The 23,769-nt window shown below is 37.3% G+C and overlaps 3 protein-coding genes across 9 annotated transcripts; 2 read left to right on the top strand and 1 right to left on the bottom strand.

Moving 5' to 3' along the window:
- Window positions 1-566: 566 nt before the first annotated feature.
- On the top strand, window positions 567-3,070 carry LOC137094420 (RING finger protein 223). Its single transcript, XM_067460089.1, has 2 exons — window positions 567-1,042; window positions 2,363-3,070. The coding sequence occupies exon 2, from the start codon at window positions 2,387-2,389 to the stop codon at window positions 3,068-3,070; it is 684 nt and encodes a 227-aa protein (XP_067316190.1). The 5' UTR covers window positions 567-1,042; window positions 2,363-2,386.
- rereb (arginine-glutamic acid dipeptide (RE) repeats b) lies at window positions 2,931-22,357 on the bottom strand. Of its 7 annotated transcripts, none has more exons than XM_067460082.1 (18): window positions 22,029-22,356; window positions 21,133-21,181; window positions 20,702-20,826; window positions 20,441-20,540; window positions 19,374-19,472; window positions 19,158-19,238; window positions 18,911-19,064; window positions 18,675-18,767; window positions 17,682-17,878; window positions 17,423-17,599; window positions 17,186-17,296; window positions 15,425-16,578; window positions 14,933-15,179; window positions 13,815-14,505; window positions 13,501-13,641; window positions 12,017-12,194; window positions 10,722-10,849; window positions 2,933-3,066 (listed from the first exon to the last, which is right to left on the bottom strand). In XM_067460082.1, the coding sequence occupies exons 1-17, from the start codon at window positions 22,052-22,054 to the stop codon at window positions 10,759-10,761; spliced, it is 3,714 nt and encodes a 1,237-aa protein (XP_067316183.1). In that variant the 5' UTR covers window positions 22,055-22,356; the 3' UTR covers window positions 2,933-3,066; window positions 10,722-10,758. The 7 variants fall into 7 exon arrangements, 6 of the variants coding, with proteins under 6 accessions (XP_067316188.1, XP_067316183.1, XP_067316185.1 ...); XR_010908651.1 differs by having other exon boundaries at window positions 3,046-3,066; window positions 10,722-11,547; window positions 22,029-22,355; XM_067460087.1 differs by lacking the exon at window positions 10,722-10,849 and having other exon boundaries at window positions 2,931-3,066; window positions 22,029-22,355.
- On the top strand, window positions 4,526-9,298 carry perm1b (PPARGC1 and ESRR induced regulator, muscle 1b). Its single transcript, XM_067460088.1, has 4 exons — window positions 4,526-4,592; window positions 6,279-8,835; window positions 8,910-9,026; window positions 9,165-9,298. Exons 2-4 carry the CDS (start codon window positions 6,291-6,293, stop codon window positions 9,230-9,232), a joined length of 2,730 nt encoding a protein of 909 aa, XP_067316189.1. The 5' UTR covers window positions 4,526-4,592; window positions 6,279-6,290; the 3' UTR covers window positions 9,233-9,298.
- Window positions 22,358-23,769: the final 1,412 nt, after the last annotated feature.

Below are 23,769 nucleotides of genomic sequence, written 5' to 3'. Positions count from 1 at the left end.
TTATAAGATACAATACTAGATCAAAATAGTGCAAGCACCAAGAAGCTTTCTTTCTATTAGCTCAATCCACTGTGATGTTTGTTATGTCTCACTATTTGATACAATTGCATACACTACAAAGCTGTACACTAAGGGCTTTTTTTTTAAAGCATTCAACATTATAGCTGGCACACTACACTGTAAAATATACATGACAGTACACACCCTCAGTGAGACTTGTGAAAACACGTGACTGTTGTTTCACGTTAACGTATCCAATTATTGTTCCTCATACCTGTCCGCTTATCTCCAAGTGAGACAGAAAGGTAATATATTTGATCATTTAACAGTCATGTGACTTTGAAAATGGTTTTAATTTACATCCAATTTGTTTATTGTTATGGTTTTGTTATGCACACGTGATGTCTTGTTATCAGTTACAACAAGGGCTGTTTTTGTGGAACCAGATGAATGATGACAGTAAACTTGCAGAATGTTGTAGTTTCTCAAAATGTATTAAGAAGATTCTACCAGTATTTGTTAAAAACAAGATTGTGTAATACAACTTGTATGCGATACAAAACATAAATGTTGCGGCACCTGTTTAACTTGTTAAAGTCTTAATTAATCACAACACTGTAAATAATGTGCTTCAAATTTGTGTTAAACCTTAGTCACTCACTTACTATGCTTTGTCATTCTTACGTTAACTATTCAATGAAGGTGTGAAACCTTATCCTGTCGGAAAACCTGTTCCTACTTCCCTCTTTGTCATCCGTCCTGCTTTTCCATAATGTCTATTTCGGCTGGTGTGTTGTGTGTGTGTGTGTGTGTGGGGTGGGGGGGAGCAAGGTAATTATTTATGGTTTAACTCACTTGAGTCACAGCTCAGAAGTAATTCAAACTTCTGAAGAGCAGGTGAGCAGTTATACTTTACAAGAAGACCAAGACAGACCGGTCTGGAGAAACAAAGGAATTGAAAGACTTGTTTTGGGATTTTTCAGCCAAAATAGAAGAAGAAGAAAGCATCAACAAGAGAATAATACTGTCACCCTCTTTTAAGGTAATACTTTTGGGTCAAAAAAACAGTTGGGTTTTTGTTGGGTTCAGTGGGTTAACCATGTGTTTGCTCAGTCAGCATAAAAATAACAACATTTTAAATCCAACAGCCAATTTAATTAATTTTGGGCACATCCAAGCAAGCTTTAGGTGATTTTAGTACATTAATTTAATCAATATTTAAAACAAGTGAGTCATGATGAACATGTATACGTGATGCTGATTAAAGTGTAAAATTATATGCATGATGATAGTCCTTGTCTGAAACAGGATTCAAAACACTTTTTCATGGCTGGTTTTTTAAACATTTGCTTATGTTTTGTCTCAGTATCATCTTGATCATATACAGGATACAGCACTGCAGTGATGATGCTCATAGCAACCACATTTACATGATGTTATTTGATAAGTCAGATAGTTTACCATGTACACAATCTGGGATTGTAAAATTCAAAAAGGATGTTCTTTTCCTATTCATTCAAACACGTAGCAAAAAAAGCTAAACTCTTACATTAAAGATTGTATATGATTTGTGTATTTGAAATGCATATATTGTTTCCATCTGTTTGGATTACACAGTTTTAACAAACTAATAAACTTAATGTAATGCATATTTTTCTGTCACAAATTAAACAGGTAAGATTTCTGCACTCAGAAACTCATGGAAATGATAGACAGACAGACAGACAGACAGACAGACAGATAGACAGATAGATAGATAGATAGATAGATAGATAGATAGATAGATAGATAGATAGATAGATAGATAGATAGATAGATAGATAGATAGATAGATAGATAGATAGATAGATAGATAGATAGATAGATAGATAATCTTTTAATCGAATGATCATCAGATCATTGTTTTTTAAATAATCATATTTTAAAGTGCATTTTGGCATTATTACAGAAATCTTACCCGTTTCAAATAATGTATGACGTTTATTCATTTGTTTGTTTGTTTGATGTTAAAACGGAAATCCAAATGAATGGAACATTTATATGCAATTCAAATACATACATTTTAAATTAAGCCTAAATCTTTTTGTATGAAAAACCCTTTAAATTAATTTATATTTAATAAAAGTTACCTGTAATCACACCTGAAGCTTTTCAGGAAAATCTAGTGTTAAGAAAGACCATTTTATCATTTTAAGCAGTGCATTAGCAATTAGTTTCATTATTCATCATGTTTTAAAATCATATATTGACATAGCTTAAGTGTTACTCATCTCCGACACTGGTGTAATTTAGGAAAGGATCTGTATCTTTTAAGCAGTCATTGTGCCAATGAATAACTTGAATGATTCATTTTGCATTTCAGATTTTCTTCTGAGCACACAACAGGATGGAGGAACCAGAAGTATCCACAACAACACGCATGGGTTCAATACGGCACCAACACGAGACCGTGGTCTCCGCTGATGACCAGGACAATGCCTGGGATACTGGTCCGGAATGTTCAATCTGCTTTTGCGCATATGACAACACCTTCAAGACACCGAAGCTTCTTGAATGTACCCATACCTTCTGTCTGGAATGTCTGGCTCGCTTTGTAGCTATTTCACCGGAGCAGGCAGGCACACAGATCACCTGTCCCCTTTGTCGGCAGCCAACGTCCGTGCCCGAGCATGGTACTCCGGATCTGGCCACCAGCCAGGAAGTTTTGGTTCAACTTCCAAGCGACAAGCAACAATTGGAGAATGTTTTCCTAGACGGAAAGAGGCTGTGCTACTCAAATCCAATGATACCCAACTGCATCTGCATTGACATTGGTGAGCAAAAAGCAGAAGAGACGGCGAGGAGAGAGGAGAGAAGAGAGGGTTGTGGACACAGGCTGCTGCGATTCTTGGGTTTTCATGGGAACTGGAAGAGGCTTGTGATCTTCATCATAGTGCTCCTTGTGGTCTTCTTCGTTATACTGTGGCCCCTCCAGTGCTTTATCATCTCAGGCTCCATGTCAGAATGCTTCCAGGAACAGCCAGAGATTCCAACTACTTTTGCCTCTCTCAGACCTACCGTGGGTTCCTAAGACACACAGGTGCACACAAGAATTTTTAACACAACAATTGCAAAAGACATTCAGATGTTATTGGCTTCAGTCTAAAAAAAAAAAAAACGACTGACTGGCGGATACAGTATCTCTTGAGGCCAAAACACAACATTTACAGTTATGTATGTCAATAAAACGGTATTGGTTATAATTCTATTTTCTGAATATTAAACTGAATATTTGTAGCTTGAAATGTCATATCATATAGCTAAATGCCACTGTAAATATAGAAAATGATTTTCTGTTTAAAATGATGTAAAACAGGTTATGATTTACACTGTTTTTAATAGTATCCTGACTGCAGGCATGATTGCTTTGACTGCATGGAACCCTTCAAAAGCTCTTGCACTTTCTTTAAAATAGATGTATTTTTATTTTTTGTATGCTATGTTTAAGTTTACTGTAAAACAAATGCAATGCGCTGAACATTATAAAATATTTTTTACAAAATGTATATTTTACCAAATTTATTTTACTCTAAAATAAAAATAAAAACCATTATGTCTAACCAAGTCGTGCTTCAAATTTGAAGATATCACAAAAAATGTATTTGTTTAATGTGTTCTGTCACATTATCATTTCTATCACAAAATAGCCACTAAAACTGGAACCTTGAGTTTCAAACCTTACCGATGATGTGTTTTGTCAAAATTAGAAAAGTTTTGATTATAAAATAGTTAAAATATATTTTTTAATATGAAATATGACACCGCCCAATAGTGAGGAGCCCACTAAAAGGTTTTAAGTGCCATTTTTATGAAGATTAACAGGATGAAGTTTTTGAATTATACCTAATTTATGATGATTACTAAAATATATGACAGAAAAAGGCAATAAAAAAGAGCACCAAGCATCCACAAATGACTTTTTTAAATGGTTGTATTATTTAGAATTTTTTAATGACCTTTTGTAAATATAGAACATTTTTAATTGAATGCATCTCTTTTTATAAAATGTATTTTACATTATGACCTAAATAAACTTTTAGGTTTAAAAGTTACCTAAACATTGAACATTGCCTATTTTATTGCCCATCCTTCATCTTTTATATGCTTCTCTTTTTAACTTGAAATATATTTACAGTAATACTTCATGACACTATATGGCACTGTCAGACTTTTATTACCATAGATAAGTAGAGAATGATCCTAGAAACTTGTTTTCAAAGCGTTACTTCCTTTAAATCATAAAAGCGAAGGCTCTTCCGTCCAGCCCATTGTTCAGTGCTTTAACCCTTTACTGAATAGCAGCATAGGTGATCAAACACACATTTGTACCATCTTCCCAGAGAAACCCTATTTATACATATGAAATGGAATGCCCCGCTGAGAATGCAGGACACACACACACATCCATGTGATCAGACACACAGCTCTATTTATAACAGACCTGGTCACAGGGCCCCCCTCTCCCACATGCAAAGGCACTGGGGTTTGAAGGTAAGCCATGCCACTATCAGATCAACACTGAAGTGTTTTGAAAGCATGACTTACAACTAAAGGTAGGAAAAACATAAAAGGGATGAGATTTTGAAATGATGTTAAATGGAAACTGACTAGATGCTGAGTTTGCAGAACTAGAACTTTTCCAAGAAGAGGTTTTGTGTTTGGAAATATTTTCCATGGGGGTATACTGTACTAAAATGAACCACTTAACCATGCACATGATGGAAAAGAATCTCATGCATGGGGCTTTAACTATTAATATGCTAACAAAGAACTAAACAATCAGTGTATGCCATAAAGCACTATGTACTAAGATTATAGTTGTATCTAATAATAATAATAATAATCTAGGCTTTTGCACAACATTTATGATGCTCCTGGAAAATATAATTTCTTTCAAATGTAATGGAAAATAAGCATAACTGAATGCATTTACTGTATGTGAATGTATCTCCATGTGTTTAGAAGAAAACGCCCTGCAAGCTAGGTTAGATAATGTTTTTTATTAAATGTTGTAAATCATGATCTTCAGTCTCCATATTTACAGATACAACTAGGTCATTTCTGAGCAATTGGACCATGCAAAATATTTGTGACCCAAACAGAACATCATGCTGGGATGTTTTATGGGACTCTTGTGGGGCTATTTCCTGTTACTGACATGTTTTAATCCACAAATCACCTTGCAGTGAGTTGTTGTGAACGCTCTGGGTACAGTCTGCTCTGGAGTCAGCTTACAGTCAGGTCAAGATCATCCTAACTGCGACACTAGAGACAGTTTTACAGTGTATTTCATTCTTTCTTTCTTTCTTTCTTTTTTTGTGTGTGTGTGGGGGGGTACTTATTGTTTGGGAACTCATCTCTTGCATTTGAATGGTTGATACTTGTTTCTATGCAATATTGCCAAAAAATATTGGCCAAAATCATCCTCACTGCGACATTAGAGACAGTTTGAGCATTTTACAGCGTATTTGTTTTCATTAGTTTTTTTGGAATTTGAGTTACTTATTGTTTGGGAGTTTGGGACCTCATCTCTTGCATTTGAATGGTTGAAATAATATATTTTAATGGCATTATTAATGGCATTTTTATTTTTACAAAATAAGTTTTATTCAGCTGTTCAGCATAAACTGCATCTTACAATTCTTACCATTTTAATTTCGTAACTAAAAAAATCCATGTCTGTCATTCATGTTAACTTTTAACCAACAACCTAGACATTGATTTTATTTAAATTCATAGAAATGAAAAGTTTCTTTCTCTTTTTGAGAAATGTAATACTTTAAGATTATTCTTTTATTTTTGGATATTCAAACATTTACAACAGAAGAAAACATTTGATCCCTAAATTTCTCCTCTAGCATTTTAAACTCAAGGTTGTTGGTCAAAAGACTGAATTGAAAGATGCAGTCTGTACTGATCAGCTGAATTAAATACACTACCATTCAAAAGTTTGGAGTCAATAATTTTTTTTGTATTATTATTTGGAAGAAATATATTTTTTTTTATATAAGCAACGATGGATTAAATTGATCAAAAGTGACAGCAAATATTATGTTACAAAAGAGTTTATAAATTACATTTTAAAATATATTAAAATAGAAATATATTTTTGATTAAAGTTTTACAGCCTTGGTAAGCATACGATGCTTTCACAAAAAAATGGAATGGGAGTGTAAATGTTTTAGTAAAATATTATTATTATTATTTTATATTTGTGTATTTTTGTTTATTTGTTTCAGAGCTCAACTGCAATGGATGACTTGGACCACAGTGTCCTGATAGCAGAGCAGGATTGGGATTGTTTCTGTACAGAGAGTGAGGAATGTTCTGTTCAGCAGGCCAAGCTCGCAGCCTTAGAGGAGTCAGGCTTCAGTGACATTGATGATGATAAAACCTCTGTCTACGTGTCATCTCTTCCCACTCAGACCAGCCCTGACCAACACTGTGAAAAAGATAGTGTAGAAGAACAAAAACAACATCAAATAGGAGAATGTAAAATAGAACATTCATCTGAGAATTCAGATGAATATCCTAGTCCTAAGCCAGAGCCACAGAATGTCAGGTCTGCTGAGCAGATGTCCGATGCTGGAGAAAATCAACCGGGGACTACATGTGAATGTCAAAGCAAATCTAATGAAGACAGCAACCTGACTGAGAAGATACATTTAAAGGGAAATTATGAGGATCAAAAGTACGGTGAGAACATAGCAAACCAAGCCACCACTGAGCCAGTCACTGAAACGTCTTCTGCAGATATAAAGCATGAAAAGAGTACGGATGGTATAGAAATGCTAACTGAGGGGACGGACACTTCACCAGTCCCCCAAAAAGAGAAGGAGCGTTGGTTTGTCACTGTAAATGACAGCCCAATCCGTCTAAGAGTAAAGAGTCCCACTTCTGTCCAAAAAAAAAAAAAAAAAAAAAAACCTTCTAAAAACTTGAGCCAGAAAAGTGGAGTGATGGAGAAGAGCTCTTTATTAAATACCAATACAGAGCCAGATAAAGAGATTATTGACAGACAAACAATGCAGGACAAATCTGAAAAAGAATTTTTTGTTTCTGACTCGCCAAATTTTCAGAATGTACTTCAAATCCAAGATGTGATAAGTATTTCACCCATTAGATCACGCGAGTGTGAATGGGGGGACAAAAGCTGTGCCATTAGTTTAAAAAATGAAAGCATGACAGAAATTCCAGAAGCAAAATTAGAAAGAAATCCTGCTAAATCTCCAAATTCACTTTTAACTCCCAAACAGATGCCAAAGAAACTATTTAAAGATCCCAGTGGCCCTTTGCCACAATACTGGGATCATGAAAGCACAGTATGTGATAAAAATGACACATCCACAGTAGATGTGAACTGTGAATGTCAACATACAACTAATCATTTAAGCCACTTCAATAATGACACAGGGGTGGAAAGTCACAGATTTATTTTGGGTGCCTTTAAACCACCTGCTCCTTCAGATACTGAAGGAGAAAGAAGAGAACACCAAGAGCCCTTGGGACAATCACATAATACAGAAGAATCATCCCAAGAGACACAATCCTCCGGTGACAGTGCCAAGACAATAGGTCCGACACCACCTATATTTGCCATTTCCTCATTTTGGGATGAAATGGAAAAACTGACAATAAATGATATTTTGCAACTTAGAGTAGACAATAACAAGTCTCCACTAACAGAAAGCATTGTTCCAGGAGATATAAGCCATGTGGACACTCATCTTCTTGACAGGGGTGATGTGGAATCTAAAGATGATAGTTTGGAAGATGGCCTGGTAGATGATGCAGCAGATTCAGACTATTTCACACATTTGGATGACTCTAAACCAGACCGATCGAGCTGCGAATTTTCAACTTACTCTGATTTCGATGAAGAGTTTCTACAACTTCTTCATTCAAGTGCAAACCCTAGTCCTGAACCCCTTGAAGGCAAAGCGCAAACCCAAAGGTTCCTTGATTCTACGTGTCCCATGAATTTAGAAGAAACTTGGCAAAGTGAATCCAACGAGATCATAAAGTTGTGTACTGAGAGTGATACCCCACTGTATTCAGAGACAGAAGCAGAGATGCAGGACATATTTCGAACAACAGAAGAGGACAACAACATGAGTACATTTCTACTGGACCATTATAGCATGAAGAGACCAACGCCTTCTCCAGTTTTATCGATTTCTGATTTTCTAGACAATCAGTGTCTGCCGTCTTTCTTCGAAATCTTGAAGAGTGACACGGAATCAGAACAATACCAGGCTTGGATTCCACATAGAAACACTTTGCTTAGTTTTTCACAGACCGTATCTGTGGCTGAGACTTATGATGACTTCTTCTCAGACTTCGAGGTTGGGAATCTTCTGTTTCCTTCAGTGCAAGGTCCAACAAAAAGTGAGAAAACGTTGGTTCCTATCTATTCCTCTTCTCAATCAGTGGTAAAAGACCTAGAATTTCCAGAGGTAGAAAAAGTGATGCAGTTGGACGAGATCACCCCAATCCGAGTTATGAGGTGTGCAAGTCCCTCTGAAACATCAAACATGTGCTTTATCCCTAGCCGGAGAAGTACCTGGAGAAACCTTTCTCTGAGACACACCAAACTTTTAATGGGATGGACATGGTGTGGGATGGCTACCTCTTGGGGTTTTCCCAAAACAGCCGACTCGGGATACAGTTATGGAACGAGTACAACAAGTTCCTCTGTAGCTCAGCCAAAACTTCCAGTGGTTCTCCTAGAAAACCAGGCCCTCGGACAAATGAAAGAACATCAGATACATGTTGGGGCAACAGTCTCAGGCGCAGGTACATCTTTAGAGAGCAAATGGATGAAAAATTAAGCAAATATCAAGTCTAACATTGCAAAATTCTGCTTACAGATACAGATCGCTTCCTTTTTTCATTAAAGCAAGCAGATATGTGCCTTGTTTGCATTGCTTTTGCGTCTTGGGTACTGAAGTCAAGCAACCCACAATCTACAGACATGTGGAAAGCAGGTAAGACCGTCATGTGGATTTTGTATTTCTGAAATGAGACACAATGATCAGTCTGTTACATATTAAATTAGGCAATTTATTCAGATAATATGAGCACACAAAATTAACATGATCCTTTTTCCCTCTATTATTTCTCAGCTCTTCTGGCAAATGTGAGCGCGATATCTGCCATCCAGTACTTGCGGCGATACATAAAAGAAGAATGAACCATAAAAATCTAGTATTGAAGCTTTCTGAGGATTTCTCACAAGGGGCCAGTGTACAGGAAAGGGTTAATTTTGCACAAATTCACACCAAACACTTTAGTAAATACACATTAGGTTGTATTCCATATTTCCTAACAGTCTAATATTTTGATGTTTAATATATTCATGTTACAAAATAGGTGTTCAATCAATAAATAACTTATCAAAGGACAATTTTGTTAAAGAAAAGCATACAAAGCAAAGGAAGAAACATTAGTTTTTCCCATACAAACACTTGTTCAGTTAGAAGACATATATTGCTTTAGATATTATGTTGATATGGACCAGAAGTGACAACTGGTAAGTTTTGCGTCAGTTATATTCAGGACTCAAGCTGTGCTATACATATTTATGTAACTCACAATTAAACTATTTTGCAGTGAACATATATATATTTTTAAAAAAAATTCACTCTAGATGTATCTATTAAATGCAAAAACATCATGCGGCCAAAGATTTTTAAAAAGTTCATATAGTTTTTCGGTGAAGAGACAGATCTGAGCACATTTCATAAAGAATATAAATTTGCACATAAAATATAGTTGGGAGTTAAAGAGGTATCAGAAAGTGCCAGAAGAATGCTGCTGAGTGTCGAATATTTCTATCACACAAAAGCGGAGACTGATGTCAATGTGATAAGAGCAAGTGTATATGAAACGGTCTCAAAAAATATGCTTACAAAAACATAAATGAATTTAGCACTGAAAGAAAATGTACTGATAAAAAAATCAAGAGTTGACTATATGTGTTCTTATGACTTGTTAAGGGATGTATTGAAGTGTCTGAAAAAGTAAAAATGATCCAAACTGTTTGTAATAATCTTGCATTTGTCATCGAGATTAGTTTTGAAGGTTTGAAAAATGTCTTATTACATAACTATAAGGTAATTGCAACTAGACAACACTTGTGCATGTAAAGAAAAATATACATAAAGACATGGACACTAAAAATGAGAATGTATTTCTCATTAATAACATCCATATACAAATGTTTAGTGTTAATTCGAAGAAAATAATGACTTTTTGGCAGTTTTAGAAAAAGTAACCCATCAAAGTTTCACAATAATAGCTTCAACAGATAACACCCATGTCCGCTTGAACAAATACAAAACAGTGGCACTCCATTTCATGTTTTCTATTGTTATTTTAACAATTAATAGTAGTGCACAACAATACACTTGTATTGCATTAAACGGTCACAATATTACCTTTCTTTCTTTATTGTTGATAATGAATTTCATCTTATTCTGAGAATCCTGTGCTCCTTCCTAACTAGCCTGACCATGAAAATGTAACTTACTAAACAGTAGCTCATTTGTTAAATTGGCCACTCTCACATGCTAGGGTTGAAGCTGGTAGTTAGGATACACCTTATGCATTTTATTGCTAACTGCAGGTACCCATTAACTTCCTGAACTTCTGTCCCAAGAAGGGATGACCAAAGAACTGACCTGCTCTATCACATTGTGTCCTTAAGCATGGTGGTAATCACTGCAAACAGGCGTCTGTCGGCCTGATCGGTCTTCTGCAGCATCGTGGCATGGCAGTGAAGCAACTGTTCTGTAGAGCCAGACGAGCTCTGTTTCCAGACAGGGCAAGATCAACACTACAGTCAACATACTAATACTCAGGCTGCATTTGGTTTACATTATTAAATCAAATGGAAAAAGGCTAAATTACTGAAAGAATAAGGAATTGCGGAGTTTACTACAGGTGGGTTTTATATTGATGAGCACTCTGAGGTAAAGATGAAGAGGCTGTCAGAGAAAAGGGTAGAGTAAAGCATGCACTTTTTGCACACAGGTCATCTGAAGTTTTTGTATCCAAATCTATCATTGCAACTTTTAAATTCCACCAGTTAATATATTATTTTAAACATATAATATTTACAATCTTAAAACGAATGTTTCAATAAACTTTGAAACTAAATTGCGATAAACTCTGGATAGTGGACAGCACTTCTCAAATACTTAGTAAATCTACAGTACTGTGCTTTTAGCACAATAACGACGTTACATGGGATTTGCATTTCTGACAGAAACAGTTTCTAAATAGTGTTCATGCAAGGAAAGCAAAGTCACTGTGCTCCAAAAGGCTAGTTATTTCATACAGCACAAAGGAGTCGGTCAAATGTTTATAAGTGCCAAAACAGGGATAAACCCTTGTTGGGTTTTCTGAAACAAAAGGCCTGATACCCTGAACACAGAATCACTTTGTAATCCACAGTGGAGGATTTGTTCATTTCAGGACTGCTTGTCTCCCTCTTTCTTTAGACGGCTGTCAAAGAGACAACAGTACAATATATAGTCACTTAAAAAATCCAAGCAAAAAGGTAATAAAAATAAAAATCTTCTGTGTACTGTAGGCTGACATAAATGTCACAAACACAACTTTTCTGCTTTATGAGCACTAAAAGTAAGAGAATAGTAGTGTTGAAAAATTGAAAAAATGTTCCTTGACTCATCAGCGCATGCACTTCTAAAGCAAAATAAATGCCATCAAAACAACTTATTTACACATGCATTCTAGAACAGCACATTAAAGGCTTAGTTCACCCAAATCATTTTAATTCTGTCATTAAAAGTGATCAATTATGTTTTGTTGCACAACCAAAGCACATGCGCCGCTTCATAAAATTGAGATTAAACCACAGGAGTGGCATGAATTACTTTTATGATGTCTGAGTAATTAATGACAGAATTTTCATTTTTGTGTGAACTAACCCTTTAAGGTCTCTGTGCTTCACCTGTAGTAGTCTTCTTGGCTGGGGAGAGGAGCACTATGTAAGTGTGCATGTCCATGTAACCACTGCTGCTCCAGTGCCAGCCTCTGCAGCTCTGCTGACTGTGCCTGCATCGCTTGCAATTGATGCGCAGCAGACATCGGAGCCAGGGGTCCTGGTAACTCTCTGGGGAATGGACCTCCTTGTAAAGAGAGACATTCACTTGTTTAACTTTTAATCACTTCAGTTAGTCTTCCCTCAAATAGCTGAGAACTATTTCCTAGCATGGGACAGCTGAATGATATTGTGAATCAACAATAGGTTGACAAATATTATTACATTAAATGTGCATTTTAGACATCTTTATGTTAATTTGAGCCATTTGGGCTCTTCAAGTAATAAACAATGCATTGTTATTGGATTTTAATTATGGCTTAATTATTTGAAAGAATAAAAAAATAGCAAGTCATAGCAAACAAAAGTAAGCTCTATTTGACACAATAATACTCAAAATAATACTTGATTTGTTTCTTCTACCGTTACAAAAAAGAAGTTTATTCAAGTGTTCTATTAGTATACTCCTTTTAAAGTAATAATAAGAGCGTATACTAACAGTCTACTTTTTATATACTTCTCAGAAATATACTTAAAATTGTACTTAAGTATACTTGACCTATACTGACAGAAAAGTATATTTGGCCTATACTTTTACTCAATATTTTAATCGAAATATACTTAAAAGTATAATTAAGTATTCAAATTGTACTAGGCTTAAAATTGTGTTTAATCTTTTGATTGAGTAACCTTTTAAATAGATTTTTTTTTTTACATAGTTTTACATAATCTTATTAAACTTACATTGTTTGAAAATATTGATAGAAAACGTTTTCCTAATTCTGCATATCTGAATTTTTGTGTAGGCTAGTCCACTTGTAGTGCATTTGAAATTTTCCTAAAATCTACTTTACACTTTGAGCTATAATAAAATGTTTTTAACATTTGTTAAAGTACCTTTAAAGGTATCAAGTATAAAAAAATGTATATCTACATTTGATCATAGTATACTGAAAGCTGAAAACAATTATATATAAATGGTAAACTATAAGTATAATGTTATATTCACTTAATTAAAGAAAACTTACAAGTATACTTTTAGCATAAACTACTAAACTAGTGGTTTATTGGAAGTACATTTCAAAGTGTGTCAAATGTACTTGTATTAAAATAGTATGCTGCTAGTATACTTATTAGTTCACTTGTAGTACAGATGCAGTACAAATGAGAAACTTAGTTGTGCACTTTAAAGTTAACTACTGTTACACGTATAGTACACTTAAATGTATAGGCTATTTAATATACTAAAAGTGGGACAATTTAGCCCAAGCAGTATTAAAAGAGTACACTTGAGCCTGGGATTATGTGTGTGCCAGACTATATGGGTTTTATTGGTTAGAAATGTTAATGTTAGCTTTCTTTTATATGAAAAGGGAGTCTATTTGGTGACTCACCAAACAGAGGGTGGCGGAGCATTTCATGCTCATGGGGTAACTCACTGAGTAGAGGGTTGGAGATAGCACCAGGTGGGTAAGGGAACCGTGCCAGAGGAAGGCCAGCAGCCAATGGGTCCACCAGAGGAGGGGGCCCTTGTCCTGAAAAACAAGATGTCAACATTTCCATTTACTTTCTTAAAGAAAGTGTCATTTAGATCAGTGTTTATTAACTCCAGTCCTCACCTACCAGAATAGGTAGGAGGAGGGACCCGAGAACTGGAGTTGAGAAATACTGATCTAGAAAACTGTGTCTATATCTTTGAAATTCTCACCTTGGTTGAGAGGGTCCTGTTGATGCAGATGAAGATGGGAGTGTATGTGTGAGTGTTGGTGGTGGTGTGGAGTAACATTGAGCATCTGTAGCCGTGCAACAGGGTCATTAGCTGCAACGGAGGCCATCCTTTCAGCATGGAGCCGTTCAGCAGTCAAACGCTCAGCGTAGCTGATTTCCGGCCGAGGAGGGGCTGCTACGTTGCGCTCCATGGCTGGATGGAATTGGGCAAAGGGGTGAGGCCCAGCCACATGAGGCAGAGGCAGGGCACCGTGCCGCGCAAAATGCTCCATAGGATTTGCCGACGGATGAAGTGGGTTCTCCAGCTCGGGCGGCTTCACCTCAAATCCAGGCTTCATTCTTTCTCGGATCTCTCTCTCTCGAAGCTCACGAAGCTCTCGCTCTCGAAGAGCTGGGTCTGCTGCGTAGAGCCCCGGCATGTGATAAGCTAACAGGTGCTCACCTGGCCCAAGATGCATGAAGAAAGGATGGTTGCGGTTGGAGGGCGACATGACGTGGGGACGGGCATACTCGCTGAGTGTGCGGAGGGCTGGAGTGTCAGGGCCAAGATATGGTGGAACAGCAGCTACGGTGGTCGGTGGGGGGGGTTCAAATGAGGGACGGCCGGGTTGCACGTGGGCAGCAAGTAGGTGCTCACTTATGCGGCCATCATGTGATGAGCTTGAAGCACGCTTTGTATAAAAAAAAAAAAAAAAAGGTTTATTATATGAACTTCTTTAAAGCAAGATCTTAGAAAATTAAGCCTATTTTTTGGAACATTTGTGAACAATATATTTTATATAATTCATAAAATAATTTCTGTTCTGTTTCTGCTTATAATAATCTGATTAGAAGCAGAAACAGTACAAGAAATACTTTAATGATGCATAAATACATAGCTAACATTTTGCCTGCATTACAGTACTTGGCATGAGATTTTTTTGCAGTTAGCAGAATTTGAGGGAAAATTGCCATAGCCTAATGACAATGTCACAATGCAAAATAAATGAGCTAAACATAGATTTTAAAATATAATTTCTTTTTTTCTCTGAAAATTAAGTAAACACTATACATAACACTATATATACTATATATAAAGTAAACACTATATATACTTACAGAGGTTTTATCAGAGTCTCTCTCCCTTTCTCGTTCCCGCTCTCTTTCCCTTTCCCTCTCCCTCTCCCTCTCCCTCTCCCGCTCTCTTTCTCTCTCCCGTCCCTGCCGAGCGGTTAGCTCTGCTTCTCTTCTGGATCTTTCAGCAGCTTCCTCACGTTTTTTAGCCAGTTTTGAGGAGGCTAACGGGGTGAAGTACAGGTCTGTGCGAGAGCAGGAGTTGTAGCCTCGGTTGAGGTGTTTGATAAATCTGCAATTGACAAACAAAATTTTACTGTGTGCTAAATTGCACAGTACAGTCTTAGTGAATGGCATGTTGAATTGTTTTCAAAAGGAAATACAGGGTAATTATATTTAACAAATTTAATTTAAAATAAATACTTTAGACTACTTCATTGGGGAAAAATGTATTCATATTTTCATTTGATAAATATTTAAAAACAAAAAAAACAACAACAAAAAAAAATCACATATTGACAAATGTCTTCTCCATACCTTGCTGACTGACTTGCATGGCTGGGTAGGTCAACAACTGTCGGTACAGGAGAGGGACTTCTGCGAGGGGGAGGCGGGCTATCACACTCCTCTTCCTCATCAATTGGCTCCTCTTTTATATGAGCCTGTCCAACAGGAGTGCTTGCTGAAGAGGACGTGGAGGGCTGTTGGGCAGGGACAGGGATGGGAGAAGTGTAAAGAGGGAATGAAGCAGTGGACTCGGGAGCAGGACGATTTTGGGGGAGCGATGGGTTAGAACTAGCTGCAGCTGGAGGGGCACCACTGGTGTGACCTTTGACCTGCTGGCTCTGTGATTGAGTCAGAACGGAAGGCTGAGCAGGGTGATTTTGTGGAATTATATGAAGTGGAGGAGGCTGGGAACAAGGCAAGTGCTGTGAGGGCAAGGAAGCAAGAGGTTTTAGAGCAGGAGGTGGAGGCAAATTGGGGTGGATCTGCAGGAAATGGGGTGGAGGTGCAGAAAGGTGAGGGGGCTGCTTGTGAGAAGGAGGGATTGGAGTGGTCGGAGGGGGCTTGATTTGGGTTGCTGCTGTTGGAGGAAGAAGAGGAAGAGGACTTTCTTTTTGAAGGTGCAGTAGTCTTGAAGCAAACCCTGGTGGCTGATTCACCCCAGATGAAGGATTCTGAAGCTGACCTGGATTGTGCTGATAATGGGGTGGCACAGGGAATGACTGCCCCTGCCCTGGACACTGAACTTGCTGGGATGAGGCATTTGAATAAGAGTTGGGTGCTTCAGGTCCCCTGGGACCACTTCTGAAAGTGGCTGGAGATGGAACCTCCTGGGAAACCTCTATGGATATTGCCTTCGAGGTGGCGGTAGAAGCTCCAGGTGAAGGTGCGGATGAGGATGCAAGCAGAGAGGGCTGAGGAGATGATGGTGCTTCAGATGGGCCATGTGTTGTGGGGGTTGCAGCCGGCTGCTGTGGCTGGGTTTGTGGGGTTGGGGCAGGTGCAGAGGGTGGTGCTGGAGAGTCAGAATCACTTTCGTTGGCCTGCAGGGGACTGGCCAGGCTGGGGGAGGAACTGCGGTTGTCCTGATCAATGTCTTTAGTGTCACTGCTGCCATCATCATTGGCACTGCGGCTATCGGAGCTCTCGCCTTCACCCTCACCTTCCGATGGAGAATCGGGGCCATCCTGGGTGAAAGAAACACTGCTTATAAACACTGCTTTTATTTATTAATATGTATTTATTTGTATAAATTAGGGGTGTTAACAGTTCTCGATAATAAATTCAAACTGTACCAATCTCCACCCAGCGTTTTCATAATAATCTTTGCTCTATTGTATTTATTTATATTGTTGCTTATAGTTTGATTATTTGCCATTATTGTCTTTATTTTTATTTGACAATAGTCCTTTTTCCCCCGAACATAGCTCATACCATTCAAAAACTGTGACCCTAAAACCTTGATACAAACTGAACCATGAGGACAGATGCCAAGTGATGCCATTGCCAAGTTGTCTGCCTTAAGTAAGCATTAGGTGACAGCAATCTAAATGTCAATTTTCTAATGTCTAAATGTCAAGCACAGTTAATATAATTTATTTTTATTTATTTTTAAAGTTGAGAGTTGCTGATACCAATATAGTAAAGATAACAAAATAGTTCTAATAACTGAAAATCTCATGCATAATCGCTTGGCAAATTTTTTAAAAATATAGAACTTAATACTCAGATTTAAAAAAAAAATATTTCCAACCTTTAAGAAGAAACATTAGTGAGAAACTGTGTTCCCCTTACCTGATTCTTGGGTCGTTTCATGTTTTTCCTTTCCGGTTCATCAACATCTGGAGCTGCTGACTCTCTCTGTCTTTTAACACCTTTTACTATAGATGCCTCTACTTTCATCTTCTGAAGTTTAATAATAATAAAAATAAAAAAAATAAAATGAACAGGTTAAACAATACAAAAAGGATAAATACACATATGTGCACACTTTTCAAACTCTAAACCAAGCAGGCTCCTTTTTATCACTACCTTGTTGGTCTTCCCAACCACTCCAGTCTTGATATCAGAACTGGAAGCCCTGGTTGCCATAGCAGTGGAATTGGCTCTGGGAGACTGTCCATTGGATCGCACATCCTCGATGGTGGGAGAAATGCCCCTGTCGGGACTTCCGGTTGGTCTGTTGCGTCCACTTCGAAGAGATGACATCTACATGTAGAGACATAAGACTAAATGAAGCAGACTACTCTTTACACATTGCCCTGAGCACTTATGTGCAAGTAAGACCTACATGTGGTGGCATCCGGCTCCGACGGGTCTTCATCCCATGTCTGACCCCCTCTTCCTCTTCTTTGACAGGTTTGAAGAGGTAGGGCGGATCTGCTGGTTTGGGAACAGGTGGCAGGCGCCGATGCTTGCTGAAGTGAGAGTGGCAACTAGAACACAGCAAGATATTGTCTCTCCCTCCATGATGCCAGTCTTTGGAGTCTAAAAGAAACATGTTCATTTTTGTGTTGTGCGAGTCATTTTGAAAGATAAAATAATATGTATTTATTTACAGTCACAAGGGTTGCAAACCATTTTACTTCCGCAATCTGAAGTTTACTACTGCTCAAAAGTTTGGGGTCGGTATAAATTCTATTTAAATCCAAAGCACGACATGCTGAATTTTCAGCAGCCATTACTCTAATCGTCAGTGTCACATGATCCTTCAGAAATCATTCACTGATCTGCTCCTCAAGAAACATTTCTTACTATTATCAATGTTGAATTTTTTTTTTGGGGAAACCATGATTTTTCTGAATTATTTTATGAATAGAAAGTTCAAAAGAACAGTATTTATTTGAAACTAAGAAACATTAAGATTATAAAAGTTTTTACTGTCACTTTTGATCAATTTAATGCATCATTTTTTAATAAAGGTATTACTTTTTTTTTATTATACAAGTGCTAGTTTATTTTTAACAAAATATTCAACCAAAATAAAAATGTAGGACTTATATTCATGTGGAATTGATTGGATAGTGAAAAGTGGAACAAACATTTTCCCAACAAGACAGGCAGGAACATGCATTATGCAAATAGGGTCCATTTTTATCTCATGTTAAGAAGAATTGCAAACCTAAGCAGTTTGATTCCAATGTAGGTTGACTAACCAAGTACTGCAGAAAGTCACTTTCAGAACAGCATGATGGTTGATAGATACATGCATATGAAATGCATTATATACAGCCTTCTCAATAAAGAGGCTATATACAACTGAAGAATGATAAAACAAACTTACTAGTGGATAGACAGTGACTGCAAGCTTGACCTTTGCCGCCCTGCTCGCTATCCTCACTGTCCAGATCATCTTCACTGGCTGAACTGAGCTCCACTACAGACATAAAATACAAACATTATTAACAGTTCTTCTTGTGGAGTTACTTCCTTTAAATTATATCTGTATCAGACTTGCTATCATGTTTGGACAGCCTGCAAAAAAATGAACAGACATATGGCGCAGGGTGCTGCACTTACTGGAAGAAGTGCGAGATGTTGCATTGGCTGCAGCTGTCGCGTTGCGAGTTTTCACTTTGCGAGACACCGGCTGCCTTCTCTGCTGCCGATGAGGTCGTGACGCCACAGCTTCAGGAGTTTTCTTCCAGTAGTAGTAGAATGTGATTAGCTCACCCTGAGGACAAAAGTGTTGTAAAAAAAATTAAAATAAACTTCAATTTGACAAACACACATTTATAGTCAGATTTGAAATGGGAGGTTTCCATACCGTTTTCTTACTAGGCAGTAGCTCCTTACGGATCTTAAAGAAGTTTTTGCCATACTGTCTAAGACCTTTGATAAACCGTTTCTGTAATTGAAAATGTTAACAGATGGAGAATTCTTAAGTAATACATTCGAAAAGTTCTAGTCTCACAATTCTACATTCCACTAAAAATTACCAGGTTTTATCAGTAATTTTTTTTATGATAGAATACTTTCTCACCACTTCATCTTCTGACCAGCATTTCTCAATGAGTTTTGGAACTGGTTTCTTTACCAGACACTGCAGGGCTTTGGCTGCATTGTATTGGCTTTCATGGAGCTGTGCGGGGGAAAAAATTAAAGTTACATACCCAAGTAGCACAGCAAATTAATTATAGTTGAGGTAAAAAGTACGATTATATTATTGCCACTGGCTTCAATCCAATTCCATCAAAGGTCATCCATTTTACAATCTTTTTTTAAAGGCAGCTGATTTGTTCCAGAAACATTTTTTGTTATGCTGGTTGAAAGTCTCTTCACATCCTAAAGTTAAGTGGTCTAAATATATGTCTGTGGAAGGTGTATGACCATAAAATTTTTGTCCAATCATTGCATTTGGTATGAATGCAATAATATGATGTCCTATCTGCCTGTCACCTCTAAACACCCTGCTACCACAGACACCACACATCATCAGCACGTTTCATACTACTCAGAGTTAAACAGATATCAGTCACCGAGGCGAGCACACAGCCAAAACAGCAGCCACCTTTTACAGTTCCTCCTGCACTAAAACATCAAGCTTATGCCGAGTTCATGCCATATCTACTGTAATTTGTAAGAGATGGAAACCCATCACATAATATTTTGAGTAGTTTATGACTCAAATATATGCATTTCAATAACAACACTATCAACGCCGAAATGAATCTGCAGCCGTCAGGTGGTACAGGTCAGTGCTCTTTAAGTTATGTTCATTATTATTGTAGTTTTATGTGCTTTGAGACATGTGGAAGTTTAACGCTGTGTCTCATGACGCTTTTATTTGGTCCCTGTTGTGCGCTTTCATGAGGCGTGGCTTTGGAGACACTAAAGGGATGGTAGGATCTTATGCTTTCATAGCTAGCTCACTATTGTTAGCCTCTCCAAATATTGCCTACCCTACCTTTAATTATACTTGCATGGTCTATATGCACAAAAAACACAACATTAAAAACAAATGTTATTAATTTGAATTCAATGGAATTAATCATTAGTTTCTTTTTTGACAAAACATAGCACAAACACATCAAAACTGCAAGCACTGACCGTATTTAAAGCATTCAACGTGGTATCATCACGTGAAGCCGCAAGACAACCATCCTCCGTTGAACCTCCATCACACATCCCTGCAAAAGCTGCCATGCTCCTGTTTATTCAGAGAAAACAAAACAAAAATGCAGAAGGATAGTTGAATCATACACCATCCACAGACACCTCAGTGCCCATTTTTAGATATTCCCTCAAGCGATTATGGAGATAAAAGTAAAACGGTGAATAGTAGCTGGCATCGAGCCAAGCAGCCATTACCTGGCAGCCCGTAGGTACATGAGAAGGTCACAGTCATTGACCCCAGGTGCCCACACCAGCTCCTCATTTTCTGTGACACACTCTGTTCCATGAGCAGGTGGCGGCTGTAATTCAGGTAGCTTGGCCTGCATACATTTTAGAATGCGGTCAAAAAGAAAAGGTCAAAATACTTAATCTAAAAATTTTTAAAGGTGCACTCAGTAAATCGGTTTTGTTAACATTTAGCCCCACGAATTGTCTTGAAAGTACCAGTGGTTTTGGACTCAGCGTGGATACATAGTTTACTAACTACTTCCGGACCGGAGACATGCTGATATTGCATTTCTTTATTTGTAAAACTTTTTTAGTTATCAAATATTACTTAGTGCACCAGTAAAACACTGAATACCATAGATCTGCACACACTTTTGTAATCTCTGTACTTATTTTACCTGATGACTTGGTCCCACTCGAATCTCTCCTTGTGTGCTGTTCAGCTGCCTGAAAGACAAAATATTATTTATTAGCTGAAATATGTCTGTGTTAGTAGACTACAGCAATGAATCAATACATTAACATCTCAATGCTGAACCAAAAACTCACAGCCAATATCCCACATGTAAATAATAAAAACTATGCCTGTAATAAACAATACATGAATACTACAAACACCATATTTAGCAGAAACATAGTGTTTGAAAAACTTCGGTCCCTGTCATGTGAGCTTCATGTCACTGTTTTCCACCCTTTTAAATCGTCTCCTTTCAGTGTTAATCATAAAATGTGATTTGCCTATCAGCAGTCGCGATGATCAATCCAAATCCCGCCTACAGAGCGTAACCAGCCAATCAGCGTCTGACTGCTCTGTTCCCTCCAAAGGTTATATAAACTGGGGCTTGGACCGTCCAGTTCATATATTTACACATAAATTATTACATTGCTCCGTGCAGAATCTATTACAGTACAAATCAAAATCAGTATGTTGAACTCAGAGTGTAATATGCACAAATACTCTTCGTTCGCTGTCCGCGAAAGAAAACAGTATGCTAAAATCACAATTTGCAGAACAAATATTAGCAGAACAGACAAACAAAACTACTTTGTCAGAGCAGAACCGCGTTCAACATGCATTAAATACTTAGCAGTCAGCACCAGTACCTACACAACATCTGCCCCATTTTATCTCGGCAGGCGACTAGCTGGCCTTTACGTGTGTGTGGCCGAGCGAGACGAGCTGTCAAGTTCAAAATCATCTCGATTAACACTAGAATGCAAAAGTATTCAGGGTGTCGTAAAAAGCGCTAGCGCGCGTAAAAGCTTGTATCTGTAATAAAAAGAAGCAACAAACCTTCGCGGACTGAACAAGTCGTCCATGGCAGAGGCCGTTTCGCTAGTGTTTACAGTTTGTTTGCAGCGTCGGCGGCGGCTCAAAACTATGCTTTCCTCTATTTCATACTACTCAAAATGGAGGCTGCGCTGAGTATTTTTTCCTCAGCGCAGGCGATGACCTCAGTGTTCACGCACAGCCTACTGAGATCCCCTTCAACAAGCATAACTGAGCATGTGCCGCTGCAGCCAGCGCTAATGGGATCATCTCCGTGTCCGCTGTCTATGGAGATCAGCTTCAGGGAGATGTCTTTGGCCATCCTCCCGAGTCAATATTCACACACGAATATAGATGTCCCAATAAATGTAACCACCCTAGTCTTGTTGGCATTCCTTTGCATATTTGATAAAAGGCACCATGCATGAAGAGTGCAGAATAACAATCTCAGTGACTGACAGTGTGTGGGTTGTAGGATATAAATACAGTGCGTTAGATTTAAATGACTACCACTGTAAAAGCGGTGGATTTATTTCGGCTCAGTGGAATTAGGCTAGACGCTTTAAATGCAGCTCTGTGCTTAGTTCGACGGCTTCATAGGCTACAACATCTCTATCGCTTTACTGTTTACAAGAACATGATTAAAACTAAATTTCAGGAGCGTATTTCTATTCAGTAACACTAATAAAACACAACAATACTAACATTAGCCTAATAAAACAAATGTTAATTGTTATTGTATTACTACTACTAAAGGAATCATTACCTCGATGGGGTTTTTCACCAGCAGTGTTATTTTACCACTATTGTAAAATACATTGCTACAAATTTCGATTTGGTATGGAAATGATATGGAATTGTAGTGCTGTTATGTTCTAGAATTATCCTACTATTGTAAGTTTGTCTAAAACACAGTTATCAGAATCAATGCGCTGTGGAATAAAACAGGGTACACTTGAGACTGTTTGAATTATCCCCCTGAGAACCAGGAAACACTTTTTAAATGAATTTTGTATTGTGTGTGTGTGTGTGTGTGTGTGTGTGTGTGTGTGTGTGTGTGTGTGTGTGTGTGTGTGTGTCTGTGTGTGTCATTAAAAATTTTCAGAGCATAGAAAGAAAAAAAAACTGAAAAATATATTTTGTGCAATATTATATTTTATTCATATTTTATGCTATGTCCTATGTTTTATGCTAAAAAACAGACCTTTTTTTAATAAAAAGACATAGGCAACAACAATGTTTTTTTTTTTAAATCCCCAATACATTTTTTTAGGTTTCAGGATTTTTTATACCAAACTTTGTATAATGATGATTCTCAACTGTTATTAAAGATATAACAGAATTTGATGTGTTGCACTTTAATGTAACCATAAGCAGATTTCACCATTTATGTACAATGTATCTATACATTGTATCTTATTTGCATATTAATGTTCATGTAATGAAAAAGAAGTGTAATAATGGTAGTAATTGGCAAGATTTTCATAATAATATATAATAATTCATAGAAATATTAAAATTTAATTTCTTTCCCTATTCACCTGTGTTGCCCAAAATGCCTGATAAACATGATTTAAATCCTGGTGTTCAGTGGACATGTATGAAATCAATGCCCTGTATCGTAACAGAAAGTCATATTGTGATTTTGAAATTGATGAAACTCCATAACATTTTCCTGAGATGTTGATTTATTATGACAAACAATTAAAAATTTGTCAGATTTAAAGGATAATTACAAAATAAGCACTAAATTAATGTCAGTCAT

Source organism: Pseudorasbora parva, chromosome 12 (genome assembly GCF_024679245.1).
Source record: "Pseudorasbora parva isolate DD20220531a chromosome 12, ASM2467924v1, whole genome shotgun sequence".
Classification (NCBI taxonomy): Eukaryota; Metazoa; Chordata; class Actinopteri; order Cypriniformes; family Gobionidae; genus Pseudorasbora; species Pseudorasbora parva.
This window is presented reverse-complemented; position numbering and strand designations above follow the sequence as displayed.